The following is a 15468-nucleotide window of genomic DNA, read 5'->3' on the forward strand; positions in this document are numbered from 1 at the left end:
TCTTCTAGCCTGTGTGGTTCCTGGGGGTGTGGCTTTAGAGATTTTTTTATTTTTGCTAAATTATTACCAACTCCAACTGCTATTGTGGAGAATTGTTCTATACAGTGGAACCTCGATACTCGCGACCTCGATAGTTTGCGCCTTTTCATTTGGAACTGAACTCAAAGTAACGAGGGAAAATGTTATAGTTGGCGAGAAGCCGCGAGTGGCATTTAGGAGTAACATTCCAAAACATAGTTTATACTAATAAATTACATAAAAATGTTTGAAAAACTTTTATTATTGTATTATTTATTTAAAGTAGTAAATAAAACATTTATGACAATTAATTTACTATTTTTGTTGAGTTTACACTACAGTACAGCACAATTTCCCGTCAAAACCTCGGGATTTTTTGTTACTATAGTTCATAAATTACGAGAAATTAATAGAATATATTCTGTCTGGATGTCTGCGTAACGATCTGCTCATCTTATTGAGGATGTTTAAATGTTAAGACTCTGAGTTTAGTAATTGTGCTGCTGTTATCGTTGACATTTTTTTCAGCATCACTGCATCCTCATTTCAATACATGATACATATCCTGAGATCGCTAAAACGGATTTACCGAAAAAAAGCGTCATTCTGAAAAAAACACAACAGCGAGAGCAAAACGATCTGATGAAAAAACACATCTGATATTAGAACGATCAAAGTAGAGCTTTACTTATAAAAAAAAAAACCACGATGATGGAGATTATTATAATGTGTTATAACATCCAGGAAATGTCTTGAGCTATTTTCCAGCAGTCAGGTCATGTATGTTTTCAGAACTGTACATTTGTAATGATGTCTTCCTGCAGACGGGGCTAATGGTGGCGTGTTACCATGGCTATGTGGACGTGGTCATCGCACTTTCTCTGTGTCCTCACCTGGACGTGAACTGGCAGGATAAAGAGGGCAACACGGCCCTGATCACTGCCTCACAGGCCGGTGGGTTTCACGCTGTTTTCCGTTCTTACACTCGCTCACACTCCAGTGGAGAATAGTGATGGGAATGCTGGGAATTAAGTGATTCAGATCATTCCATGATTTCAGACAACAAGAAACACAAAGGGTTAAGGGCCGTACTGTAGGGCCCAAGATTGGCAGCTTGGTGATTCTGGGGCATAAAACCCCTGACCAGTAATCTCAAGCCTTAACCACTGAACCACAACTTCCTGTATTCCAACTTAAAAATAATTAAATAAAAATAATTATAAATTTTTAATACGGCTATAATGGGTGTAAATATTATTCATAAGTCTTTCAAAGTGCATTCATTTTTATAATCAGGTAATCAAAATAATATAAAAAACACAAAAAGGCACAAAAGGGTTCAGTTCAGTCCATTAGATGGATTTGGATGATAAATTATGTATTCAATTAACACTGCATTTTGAAAAGCAAAGAAGCCACATTATCTGTGTGAAGCTGCTTTGAGACAAAGTCCACGCTTAGCAAATAAAAACAATCGAATAGAAGCAGATTTTTATTTACAGATTATTATTGTGGTACATCATTTCAGCCAATCAGCAATCAAGAAACTATTATTTAATAATTATCCATTACAAAATCCAAATCCCGACAATAAGATGACGAAGAATGAAAGAGTATTTCCTGCATGTGTGACTTTTCCCTGCACTACTCCATGGGAACCAACTGTGACTACTCTACATTCCGAAAGGTTGTGTATTGAATCTGGTTTTTATCTCCTAATTTCAGGTCACATCACGACCACGAACTACCTGCTCAACTACTTCCCAGGCCTCGACCTCGAGAAGAGGAACTGTCACGGCTTCACTGCGCTGATGAAAGCTGCCATCCAGGGCAGAGTCGACTGCGTCCGAGCGCTCATCATGGCAGGTACCTGATCTCTGTTTTTTTTTTTTTTGCAGAATACTAACGTGAAAACTTACGGGCTTCAGGATACACTATGTGGACACAATTGTTTTTGAACATCCCATTCTAAATGTAGTCGTCTAATTTTGCTGTTATATTTAACTCCGTTCTTTTGGAAAGATGATCCACTAGATGTTAGTCAAGTCGGGTTCTGATGTAGGTGAGGTGAGGAGGCCTGGGGTGCAGCGCACTTCAATAGGGTTTATAGATCTATAGCAGGAGAAATTCTACTGCAACTCATTTGAAGCAGATCTTCATGGAGTTGGCTTTGTGCACATGGGCATTGCCCCACTGGCACAGGTTTGGATCTCCTAGTTTGAATAAAGAAAACATTTCGTGCTACAGCATCCAAAGACATGGTCTTGTGTTCAACAGGGAAGAACCACATGAGGGTGGAGAAGTGTCAGGTGTCCCAATACTACTGTCCATATAGTGTATTACACTAACATGTTTACATTAGTATAATTGGTCATTTATAATTAGCTAATAATAACTTTAATAAATAAATCTAGATAAATAAATCTAGATCCTAGATTTGTGGAAATTATTCTGGATCCTGAAGATTGTGGGCTTCTGGTTCGTTTGCTAGGAGCCGATCTGGAAGCCAGAGATAATGGGCGTAAGCTGAGTCCTCGTGAATGGGCTCTGTTTACCGGACGACACGAGACGGCCTTCGTCATCCAGCGGCTCGTCCATCGGCCTTGTCCGGAACAGTGCGCAGACTCGTACAGGCCCGAGTGGCCCTTACTGCCGGCCCTGGTGGCCAAATCGCAACAGCACAAAAACTGCCTCCAGAAGATGGTAGAGTCTCTGCGCAACCTTTTTGACATAAGCAATGTCACAGATGCTTCAGAAGATGGCGTTTTCGACCACATGGTTCAAATGACGACGGCATTGAGCAGCCCGTTTATTGCCATGTCTTGTCGGACGGTGTGTCCCGAGAGTCCGCCGCGCGTTGGAAAACGCCGCTATTCGGTCCAGGAGATCCTGAAAAAGCAGCGCATGCAGCAGCTCAAAGGACTCGGACCTGAACGCCTGGAGAACTACAAACGCCTCTTCCAGAACTCTCGCATCACTCTGTTGTCTAAACCCAAAGACAGGCGTGCTAGCCTTCAGCCAGAGACGCCCAGGGACTCTTTAGTGCTCCGGAGAGGAAGTCTCCTCCCACTTCACTTGGTTAGACGGAGCAGCGTGAGACCGGGCTTGGTGGTGCCCAAGCTGAGGATCATCAAAGCTCCGACAGCAGACCACAAGCCTAAGAAAGAGCGACGAAAAAGCAGCTGCAACAATGACCAGTTCCTTCAGGTGCCCAAGTGGAGGTACAAAGAACTTAAAGAAGAACGTAAGAAGGCAGAGGAAGCTGAGAGGATGCGTCAGGAGGCCATCAATAGGCGATACCTCACCGGTGGTAAACAGAAATAACTCCATCACCACATCCGACGGTCGGCATGGCGATTTTAATACTTGAAACTCTTCACGATAATTTATTTTCATATTTATTCTTAAAAAGAAAAAGATTTTTTGTGATACTACAAGCGTTTATCCAGAGGGACAAATATTTATATAACACAAAAAATCTGTTTAGAGTACGTCCAACATGCTAGCTGTTCTACACTACCAGCAGAAACATTTGTACATCAAAAAATCCACATCACAGAGACTTTTCCTTTATATAAACACATCGCTAGAAATCCACAGAGCTCTACAAGTCTGAGGAACGAAACTTGTGAAACTAAACATCAGCCAAGTCTGGGGAGAAAAAAAACAGAATTATAGGTGAACTATTTGATCGGTGGGTGTGGCCTAATACTCTAATGAGCACATTCAATACATAGGTGTCAGTCTGAGACTCCAGGGCATCTACGTTGCTCGAGTTAAACACCAGGAGCTTTATAACGCACCTGCTGCCAGTTTATAAGGAACACCAACCTTCATAAGCCTCCAAGCTACATGGAGCAGATTTTCCACCTCAATAGATCGGATACAAAAGGTGCCAATACTTTAGAATCTGGAGCATGGAGAGAAAAAAAAACCATACAATATGGTCCAGGTCAAGCTTAAGAATTTAAACACTACCCGAATTTAACATGAAAACAAAACATGAGTTGTTACTTAGAGGAACGTTGAATACGCCACAAATCAACATCACTGCGTTATTGCTCAGACGAGTGCTGAATTCTGATTGGACTGAAATTATGGAGTCATTTCCAATAACAGCAGCTCTGACAGGTTTATATGAATGCACCTGGCTACAGTTTCCATAGTAACGGCTTGTTCACAAGGTTACACATCGATGCGGTGTTGTTTTCTACATGATGAGTATTTAACTCCTCGTTTATGGAAGGAGTCTCCAGTATCAGCAATTTGTATCCATTTCTGACACGACGAGACGCGTTTTTCATTTTCTTCGAGGGAGAGAACGAGTGTTTACAGCTGCTAGAACACCTGAGACGTCGATTTATCGACATTAAAAACTACAAACGAATAAAAAGCATGACACCTTGTTGTTTGATTTCCAGTCGTTTTTTTTTTAATTAAAACACTTGATTCAAAATGATCTGGTTTAATTCATTCCTATTTGTTTTTAGAAAAACATAAAATGTGAATTTTAATTGTATGAAAATTAGGGGGCGGTCAAAAGTAGTGTTAAAAACGCGTTAACAAAATAAATTAATTTTAACGGCACTCATTTTTATTAACGTGCAAAACGCAGCGTGCATTTCTGTCGGCTATTTTTATTACAAATAAGAAAAAAAATCAATAAATTATATAAAAGAGGTGAAATGTAAACCTTCAATGCAACACACATTTATTTACGACGTCTTTACTCGGATATAAAAATGATCCGGCAATTAAAACCGTCCGTGTGGAAACATAGCAAAAGTTCTCTTTGGTGTCGTGATGATTTGTGTCATTTAAAACATCATCATTACTTCAAAACATTCAAAATAATATTTGATTTCATGCACCATGTTGAGTTCGGTTTCACTAATAATAAACATACATTTGCGTGAAGCTCCATGTCCATGTGCGTGTTGATTAAAGTGTTAAAAAGTATTCATTTAAAGTAGATTTTAAACAGATACAAATGTGCGATTAATCAGGAATCAACTCGGGACAATCGTGTGATTTATTGCGATTAAATATTTAAATTAAGTGACAGCCCTAATAAAAGTTTATAAACACAGCAGCTTCACTCCGTATTGTAATTTGGCTGAAATCTGCGTGAATTTATTTTACTACTCGAATTTCAAGAGATTTGTGTATTTTTATGACCAGAAATTGTGAAGAGCAAAATATACAATTCCACTTCAGATGAAGGTCAGGAGGTCACGTGAAAGTGAAATGACCTGAGGAGCGTCAGGACGGCGTGGAACCGGAGAAGCGACGGTGTTTGAGGGACATGTATCTGTTGAGATGTTAAGAAAGTCCTGCTTTCGCTTCTTCTTCTGAAGGTGTGTGATGAGAGCCAGGGGCTTTCCTAAAGCCCTCGGGTCACTGGAGCGGAACGCATGAAGCTTAACTCTGATACCGGAGTCAGCAGGTTTTATTTCCGAACCCCAGAAAAGATTTACGGAGCGGAGGAAACGAGCCGAAACAGCGCCATCTAGTGGACGATGCATAGAAAAAAAACATACAAATACATCTAGATGAATTAATGATGCAGGTGAGAGACAGATAGAGATAGAGGGAGAGAGGGGGAAAAGGAGGGAGAAAAATATATAGAGACTGGGGAAGGAAGGAAATGAAGAGAAAAATATATTAAATTTTTTTTTTTTTTTTTACAAAATTATGGCAATTTAAAAAGTGAGAGAAGAGGGGTGGGAGAAAGAGGAAGAGGGGGAGAGCGAGAGAGGGAAAGAAAAAGAGAGAAAGCAGGAAGAAAAATGGCAGGGAAAAAAAACATTTTTGTTTTTTTACAAAATTATGGCAGATAAAATGAGAGCGGGAGAAAGATATAAATGAAAAGAAAGAGACTGGAACAATAAAAGAAAGGATAAGAACAACAAAATTGTGGCAAATTAAAAGTGAGAGAGAGAGAGAGAGAGAGAGAGAAAGAAGGGAGAGAGCACTGGGGAAAGAGAAAAATAAAGAGAAAGAATTTAAAAAGGGAGGGAGAGAGAAAAAGAGAAAAAAGTTACGGCTTTTTTTTAAATAAGTTACGACTCTTGGCCGTGTGAACGCTGACGTGTTAAAGATGAACCCTGAGCGAGGTCAGCACAAGGTCAGATTAAGGTCAGAGCAGCATGTTACCATGGTGACTGTGTACCTACTTTACTATCAGTGTGTGTAAACAGCAGATAACACTGTGTGGAACAGCAGGACCTTGACCTGAATACAGGAACGCTGCTAAAAGCTCACAACATGAGAACTTCTGTGCTGCAAGAGAACAAACAGAGTGAGAACTGACACCTGGAGTGATAGAGAGAGAGAGAGAGAGAGAGAGAGAGAGAGGATATAAAAACGGAGAAAACTTGATGATTTTATATTAACTCTTTATTCAGAAAGCCACACCTAACTTCTAACATCACATCATCCACTTACACACCGATTTATACACTTTACATCATTCCAGGAAAATCATTGGTCTAAAAAACAAACAAAACAAACGTAAATTCGTTTCGGCTGAAGATCGAAATCTTCTGCGTGTTCGGTGGATCTTCAGCTCTTGGATTTAGTGTAGAAGATTTTAAAAGGAAAGAGAAAACAGAACCGTGTGTGTGTGTGTGTGTGTGTTTCTCAGGATGTTAGTCAAGGCAGAACACTGGCAGGCACAGAGAAAAACGGGGTCATGAGGAATGCTGGGAATCCTCTAATGAACCTGAGTACTCACTTGGGAATTGGTCGGGAATTTTTAGAATCGGTGGAGGAAAATTTCGTGAATTGGGTGTAAATTATCCAAGAATCGTTTCAGAGCTGGTTGGGAATTGGCTTGGAATCTGATAGGAATTAATTTGGTATTGTAATGATCTGGATCCTGGCTGGAATTTGGTTGAAGGTTTGTTAGGGATAAACAGGAACAATGGGATAACGAGAATCAGCTGGCAGTCAGGTGGAAACATTGGGCATTTAGGACTAAAAATTGAGTGGGATTCTTGTCTGGGATTTGGGCTCGTTTGGGACTGGGGTAGGAATGTGTGGGGAGAATCGGCTGGGGGTGGTGGTGTGGTCCTCGTGCACTGGAGGGAGTTGGAGGTTCACTTGCGGGGCTGGTGGATGTGCTGGTTGATGTGGTGGGATGGTGGCAGCTTCTGCACCGAGGGTACAGGCTTCGTGTGAGCCACCTGAGCTGCAGCTGGGGTGAAGTCCTTATCGCCCTGAGGTGTACACACACACACACACACACACACACACACACACACACACACACACACACATCTGGATTTACCAAATCTGGACCAAAACCTTTCCGTTTCCGTTTCCTATTGAAGGAACATCAGTAGAACATCTACGTTAACATTTACGACATGGCAGACGCATTATCCAGACTCACTCACATTGATCTCATTTAAACAGCTGAGCAATTGAAGGCTAAGGGCCTTGCTCAAGGGCCCAGCAGTGACAGCTTGGTGGTTCTGAGACTTGAACTCATAGGCTCCTGCTCAGAAGTCCAACATCTCATCCAGTGAGCTGCTACAACAAACAGTTTCTACTCTAATCATTTCCGAAAACATGCCCTGGGCAGCTGTTCATCAACTTTATTGAAGATGATCAGAAGTAAAAAAAAAACGGACTTCATCCTGATTCATGATCCAGTCTCCTTCTGGTCTGCGGATCTGCCTGGTCCATCCTGAGGCCCTGATTTTTGATACATTTCTCATTACTGGAAACCGCTTCGAATAGAGAGCCCCTAGAGATCCAAGAATCAGGAACATTTGATGGAATGAACGTTTATAGCTGCTATAATGTACGTGAAAACAGGAAATAACGGATTTAAAAAGCACGATGTGCTGGTGATCTGTACGATCAAAATCTGTAGGTTAAAAAATAAATCGGATCGACCGGCCGGCTTCCCTTTTTCTAGCCGTTTGTCAGGAAAAAATTCAGTGTGTTCGATACAAATAGAAAAATTCCTAAAAGAGAGCTGTAAAGCTGTGGCTCTGACAGCGAGGATCTGTTTCTCCGGATCTTTCCGAGGGCTTTTGTTTGAAGCTTCGGGGGCAGTGCAGCTCCTCGCTCGCTTCTTTCATCTCAGAATGTGGGTCTCCAGAGAGAACAGAGAGAGAAACCTTACCTGCACACTGATTTCCACACACACACACACACACACACCTGCAGGGACTCAGAGCTCCACACAGGATGTGAATTATACATGATGTGCAGTCAGTGAGCATCTGTCTGTGGACTTTTTGATAAAAAGTGAAACCGTGATAAACAGACACAGCCATGAAACACATTCTGTGTGTGTGTGTGTGTGTGTGTGTGTGTGTGTGTGTTGTCGGCGTACCTTTGTCACCACACCAGAAACCACAACTGGCATTTTCGGTGGGCTGTAAAGAGGGAAAAGAGGAAAAGTTAAAAAAAATAATAAAAATAAATAAATAATTAAAAAAAGAAGCAGAAAAACACTCTCAAAAATCTTTCTGGAAAAATCTCGAAAGCAACAAAAAGTTTCTTTGATGGCTCCAGAATTATTGGCACCCCGGAAGAGTAAAAAATAAATAAATAGATTCCATATCCAAGCCAGTGAGTGTAATTCTAATAAAAGGAATCCTATATAATAAAACCCAATTAAATTATTATTATAATTATTTATTTTTTTTTACAAATATTTACACATTTATTAAATTTTCGCTCAAAAATGCTTCAGTTTGAGAATTCCATGACTTCCTGCTTCACTGGGATAAAATGTAGAAAAAACAAATAAACTTGCCATTTAACAGGGAAAATGAATAATTATATACACACACATATATATATATATATATATATATATATATATATATATATATATATATATATATATATATATATATATATATATATAAATAAATATATAATTAGAATCAATAATTAGGACATTCTGTTTAAATAATTAGTTAAAATAAATGAATGAATTTTTTTGGGTGCCAATACTTCTGCTGAATGAATAAAAGAACGTGTGTAGAATAGTGGCTGGAGCTACAGCAAGTGTGTGTATGTGTATTTTGGCAACGTTGCTTTCGAGCAAAACCTGTTCTATGTTTCTGGGAACAAGAGGTGTGTGTGTGTGTGTGTGTGTGTGTGACCTATAAAATCAGTAGCATGGCTCCACGTGAGCGCTATGAGATGGAACCGAGGTGCCGGGTCTCGGCCGTCGTCACTTTCTGATACAACGGTCATTTGTTTTTTTCTACAGACAGAGAGTGTGTCATGGCCTCACACACACACACACGCTCACACACACACACACAGGTGGGAGTTGGGCGTCTCGATCGACCTCAGTGTGAAAATCATCTCGATGCAGAACGAAATGATTACGTCCATGAGAAGTACATGATGAATGTGAACGCTGACTGCACCCGGGACTCCTCACCTACATCACTACCTGACTACACTCACACACTTGTGGTTAAATTCATCTCCACAAAATCTAGAGGAACATCTTCCCAAAAGAGTGGAGCTCATTATAACCGCAAATGGAGAGTAAATGTGGAAAACACATACCCATATTACACTCAGGTGTCCACAAACTTTTGGGCGAAAGAGTGAGTTCGGAACAGATACAACATGAAAGAAAGTGAGAGAAAGAAAGAGTGTGAAAGACACGGACAGAGCGAGAGACAGAATGAGAGAGAGAGAGAGAGAGAGAGAGAGAGAGAGAGAGAGAAACAGACAGAATAGGCCTGAAGGGGGCAGCAGAGTATCGACTGAGAAACATCACATCTCTCTGACCAAGCATTCATACTCAGCAGAAGAGGAGGAGGAGAAGAACAGGAAGAAACCCCGAAATAAAGCCAATGTCAAGGTTAATAACCAGGACACCAAGCTCTGGGATATGGGAGGGTTTTTTTGGTCTGTGGAGTGACGCACGGCAGTGAGAGGGAATTCTCACGACTCAGAAAAAGAGATGGAGAAAACGATAGAACGAAGGAATAAGGAAAAGAAGAGACGGGGCTAAACCTCCCTAATAAAAGCTAACGAGAATGAAATGGTTCTGCGTGAAAACAAGACATTTACATATTTTTACTCGAGCACCGGGGAAATGAGAGGGGAAAAACAGAGACAGGTAGACGGAGAGAGAGAAAAATCACAAAAGATCGAGGATGGAGAAACAGACAGACAGGTAGAATGACAGACAGGTAATGATAAAGATGGACAGATTAACAATCATGAAAATATTAGCAGACAGATAACTATAGAAAAGGTAGAAGAGGGTAGAACGAGAGAGACGTGTAGTAGAGAGCAATCAAAAACAAAAAAAAAAAGAGAAAGAAAGACGTAGAAAGAAAGGAGAAGGAGACTGGCTGTGTTCATTTTTGAAAAGTGACATCATGGGCAATTAAAAGTAGCTGCTGACCTTTGCAATGCAGCATCAACCGTTTCTCTGCTAATGAAGTGATGAGGATGTGATACGCCCTCATACACCAAAATATACACATTCACTACGATATATAACACATCATCATATATACTTCCTTACAACACTTTTGGGAGATCCTGACCACTGCAGACTGGAAAAACCCCACAAGAGCTGCAGCTTTGGAGACGTAGTCGTCTAGCTGTCGCTCAAATCCTCACGCTCGCCCATTTTTCCTGCTTCTAACACGTCAACTTTCAGGACAAAAAATCCACCTGCTGCCTAATAAATATATCCACCAACTAACAGGTGCCATGGTGAAGAGTCTCATTGCGACTGTCTCGCGCTCGTTTCCTCATCGTGCCCGTCTCCTCATCACGACCGTCTCACGCTCGTCTCACGGCACTCATCTCCTCATCGCGCCCTCATCACGCTCGTCTCCTCATCGCGCCCTCATCATGCCCATCTCATCACGACCGTCTCACGGCGCCCGTCTTCTCATCGCGCCCGTCTCCTCATCACCCCCACCACCACCATTGCGCCTGTCTCCTCATCGTGCCCGTCTCCTCATCTCGCCCTAATCACGCCCGTCTTGCGCTCGTCTCCTCATCGCGCTCGCTCTTTCCGTGGTTCATTTATGTGCGGATCGGGACATGCTTGAACGATTCAGTTCAACTGCTATAATTATCGAGACGTAATTTAGACGTAAGGATAGACGGAGAGACGGCTGATCAGACACGGAGACGGATTCACACCCATGCATTTGTAGTGATTTACAATTTTTTCAGTAGCATTTGAAAACAAGCGTACTGTAGATGATCAGAGCACCAGTGTGTGAGCTGGAGCTTCAGCGTCAGTAAGGGATTTGTGCCGATCAGAAGCGATCCTTCCTCCTGATCTGAGACCGAAAGAAATGAGAAGAAATGTTCTGCTGTACTTGACAGAGACGTCTGTAGAGAAGTCAGTGACCCCTAAAATCCGATTAAATACGTCTGGCTGTTTTGTCTCAGCACGAAGCCTCGAACAAATCACTTTCGGTTAAACGTTTGTTCTTGGCGAGTCTGACCCGCGGGAGCGTCTCAGGTACCGGGGGAGAGGGCGGGTTCCTGCTCGGCAGGTGTGTGGCACTTCACATCAGTGCTTTCCGAGCAGCTGAGTTTCGCTCTGCTGTCTGTCTGAAGCAGCCGCGTTGCGTGTGGCAGGTTCTCCCCAGGCCATCTCGCTCCACTTACCGCCACAAATGCTCAATTTTTCCACCTGCTCACATTTCTCACGCTGGGTAAGATCTCTTTCAGGAGACTGGAGATGCTGTGTGTGTGTGTGTGTGTGTGTGTGTGTGTTTACGTTGTGCAGGCGGTCCAGTATATAAAACGTATACTGGCAGGTTGTCTGAGAGTAAAACAAAACCTGATCATGATCAGCACACCTGATGTCTTCATCCCTACCTGGCACATTTGAAAGCCACCCATGGTCCAACCTTGCCCCACCCACCACCATCAAATCACTCATGTTCATCCTTTAATACCTAAAACGCTCGAATAAAAGTGTATCGCAATGCCTCGTTTTAACGATTTTACACCATTATTAGTAGATGCGCTTCATGTTCATTATTTAGAAAGTGACCAATATTTTTGATGTAGATCAACCAGCAAAGCTACACGTCTACAGTAAGTTGATGACGATCAGAGATTAGAACCTGAGCAGCCATAAGTCCACACTGTCGCTCGCCCGGGTGCCAATACTTAAACCCTTGTTGCCTCCAACAAGTCTAGTCCTTCTCATGACTGAGGTGTACATCTGAAATCTCCTGAATGTGCACCTCAAACAGCAGAGAATCTGGTGTAGTATAACTATTTCAGACATTTGACCTCGCTGTGACCTTGACGAATCAAATCGCGGTCTGGTTTTGATGATCGCTCCGTATCGATCTTACAAACACTATCACGATTTATAGAACAGGGCCAAAGCAAGGTCACAACAAGGTCACAGCAAGGTCAAATTAAATTGAAAATCGTTTTCTTGATTAGATTTTTATGTATTTTGAAGCGGTATTCTGTTGCAGACTGAAAGCGTTGAGTTCGAATCGTTTATTTTTTAAACTGACCGATTATTTATAGAGTTAAGCGCTGCCAGGTTTCCATGGTTACTGTGAGCTGGTATTTGTGAATTGATCAATATTTTGGGGATTACTGAAGCTGAAACTACCAGCGAACTACCACCATGAACCTCGTTCTGGACGAATCTGTTCTTGGGAAAGTGCAGGTAAAGGTCATGTTGGTATCTGCTCGGTGTGATGGAGTAATCAGGGCTCTCCAGCAGCCTGAGTGGCCAGCTAACTTCAGGGAACTGATAAGACCTGAGCTGAAAGCACCGGTCCAGAGGAGATGAAGATCAGCAATCAGGTGTTGGGCCGAAGGGCAAACTGCACAGGAAGGAGAGCTAACGCCACAAAATCTCTCTCTCTCTCACACACACACACACACACACACACACACACACACACACACACACACACACACACACACACACACGGACGGAGCGCATGATGACGTGACTCAGAGGGATCTAAATACTGAAAAGTGACTCATCGTCTTGACAAACCCTTAACAACTTACTAGAAAGAGGAAAAAAAAAAAGGGAAGAAGTGATCACATGACGAAAAAAAAGAAACGGAACACGCCCAATCCCAAAGCAGAGCCGCACGCCCCAAAACTAGCCTCTGTTACGGTGTCCCGCTACGTTCGTCACGTGGACGTGTGCAAAACTTCTCTTATTTGTCCTGCAGCTTAATGAGCAAAAATGCAAATAAGAGCACACATACACACACACACACACACACACACACACACACACACACACACACACACACACACACATACACACACACACCCCTACCTTGTATAACCTGCTGAGAAATGCTCACCTGTGACCGAGTAAATAACGCAGCACCAATCGCACTTTATTGCTTTACTGCTCAGATATAAAAAACTGCGTATAAATCCCTAAGTCAAATTCTCGAATCTGATTGGTCAGAGAACACTTTTTTTTCATAAATAAACACTTTTTTTGCTATATTGAAGGTTTCTTTTAGTTTTCAGTGTCAGTTTTTTTACATCACGAGAAAGAAAAACGAGTTTCAGTGACTTTACACCAAAACTGAAAAACCCCTGAAATTGGATATATTGAGCAAAAGTATTGGGACACCTGACATTTCAACTCATATGTGTTTCTTCCCCAAACTGTCACCACACACGAGTAGACACACAGTTGTACAGGACGTCTTGAACTTGGAGACCCAAACCCTCCAGCATGACCCAGACCTTCTCACCTCACCTACATCAGTACCTGACTTGACTAACACCCTTGTAGCTGAATGAATCTCCACAAAAATCTAGTGGAACATCTTCCCAGAGGGCTGGAGCTTATTATAAGAGTGAATGGAGACTAAATGTGGAAGTCAGGTGGCCACAAACTTTTGTCCATATAAAAGTGTGTTTTCTTTAGTCGGCGGTGTGGAATGGTGTCTCGAACACTCTCTCAAGCGGTTTAACTTCCTGCAAAACGTTTTGAAACTAGATTTGTAAGATGCTCACAGGTGGCAGCACGAGGCTGCACGCAGAGTCACAGGGAGCACCGACTTTCAGACAATGACATGGTCTTTTGCACAGCTATTGATGTACACCTGGTGCTACTCCGACCACGTGCGCACACTGTCACTGAGCTCCTCACACGTGAGTTTCTCACCGGAAACAACACGATCTCACTTCTGCACCCACCCTACTCGCTAGGTTTGGATCCTGCGGACTTCACCCTCTTCCCGAGGATGAAAATTCAGCTCAAAGGTCAAAGTTCTGACACTGTTGCGGAGATCTGGAGCTCGACACGCTTTGAGAAAAGACTTCCAGGACAGGCCCCAGAAAAACGTGTGCAAGGGGACTATTTTGAAGGTGATGGTGTGGAAATGTACTTTCTTGTAAGCAGTATGAGTTTAGAAACTTTTTGATAAAACCTTGTATGCGTGTGTATATAAATATAAATATATAAAAATAGTGCTCGAGATGTCAGAGAACGAGAAATGACCAGAAGGATTGATGTGAAAAAAAGAAAAAAGGAATAAAACTCTGCTCACCTGCAGCTCTCAAACTCTTTACTGTCCTTGTCCTCCTTCCTGTCTGATGAGGAATCTCCAGCAGTTTGGTGTTTCTGGACTATCCTCATCCCTCCTGCTTTCACTAATCCCAATTTAACAGAAAAGTTCATTATAATCATATAGTTACAGTTGAATCCACAGACACACTTTTATATAAGAGCAATAAAAAGAGAATAAATCTGATCAACCATGATGCTGCTCAAAACACAGACACCTTTGAACATCTCCAGGTGATGAAGATCATTTCCGGGGGTGGGTGTGTGTGTGTGTGTGTGTGTGTGTGTGTGTGTGTGTTGGGGGTTAGTTATACATATGAAGGAGTTTATAAGTTATAAATACGCGACTCAATGCTGCACAGGTTGAACAGAACTGAATAAAAAAATGACAAGATGAAAATATTTCTGAACCACAACCCAGAATCTTAACATGATGTTTATCTTCAACCTCGGTCATCTTCTCATCCTGAACTTCTCTGATTTCTTCCCCTAGTTTCTACACACACTGCCATTTCTATTTCTAACACACATCCCAGAACTAATGCACACACTGCACCCAGAACATGATCTTCCCCTCTCCTGTATTCCTGCAGATGATTGGGATGGTGGTGGAGACTCTCTGCCTGTGGTGTGTGATGGCCTACAACAGCTCTGCAGGAGAAAAACAACACGGGATTCAGTACCAGCAGGAGGATGTCCGGCTCTGGTCTCGTTTCTCTCCTTCGGTGGTGATGACATGACCAGGCTCCAAACAGGAAAACACCTCAATTAAAAGGAAAACAACCTCCGTGTTCGGAGAAAAAAAACGTGTTTCACACTGCGACAGAAACAACCTCAGACTTCAGCCTCTCTCGTCAACGTGGCTTTTTTTCCTGCCCATTGTTTGGCAACGCTACGCGATG

At 42.1% G+C, this 15468-nt stretch overlaps 2 protein-coding genes across 2 annotated transcripts in view; one reads left to right on the forward strand and one right to left on the reverse strand.

Annotated features, from left to right (window-relative positions):
• The window catches only part of ankrd33ba (ankyrin repeat domain 33ba), an 11067-nt gene extending 6453 nt beyond the window's left edge, over positions 1 to 4614 (forward strand). The window contains exons 2-4 of the mRNA XM_046877429.1: positions 843 to 972; positions 1744 to 1884; positions 2510 to 4614. Of these exons, the coding sequence (XP_046733385.1) occupies positions 843 to 972; positions 1744 to 1884; positions 2510 to 3342 (1104 nt within the window). The 3' untranslated portion in view covers positions 3343 to 4614. The remainder of the gene's footprint in view (positions 1 to 842; positions 973 to 1743; positions 1885 to 2509) is intronic.
• Positions 4615 to 6399: 1785 nt separating this feature from the next.
• On the reverse strand, positions 6400 to 15468 carry LOC124375544 (death-associated protein). Its single transcript, XM_046833995.1, has 4 exons — positions 15250 to 15468; positions 14550 to 14652; positions 8369 to 8411; positions 6400 to 7238 (listed from the first exon to the last, which is right to left on the reverse strand). Exons 1-4 carry the CDS (start codon positions 15302 to 15304, stop codon positions 7119 to 7121), a joined length of 321 nt encoding a protein of 106 aa, XP_046689951.1. The 5' UTR covers positions 15305 to 15468; the 3' UTR covers positions 6400 to 7118.

This window comes from Silurus meridionalis, chromosome 21 (assembly GCF_014805685.1).
Source record: "Silurus meridionalis isolate SWU-2019-XX chromosome 21, ASM1480568v1, whole genome shotgun sequence".
NCBI lineage: Eukaryota > Metazoa > Chordata > Actinopteri > Siluriformes > Siluridae > Silurus > Silurus meridionalis.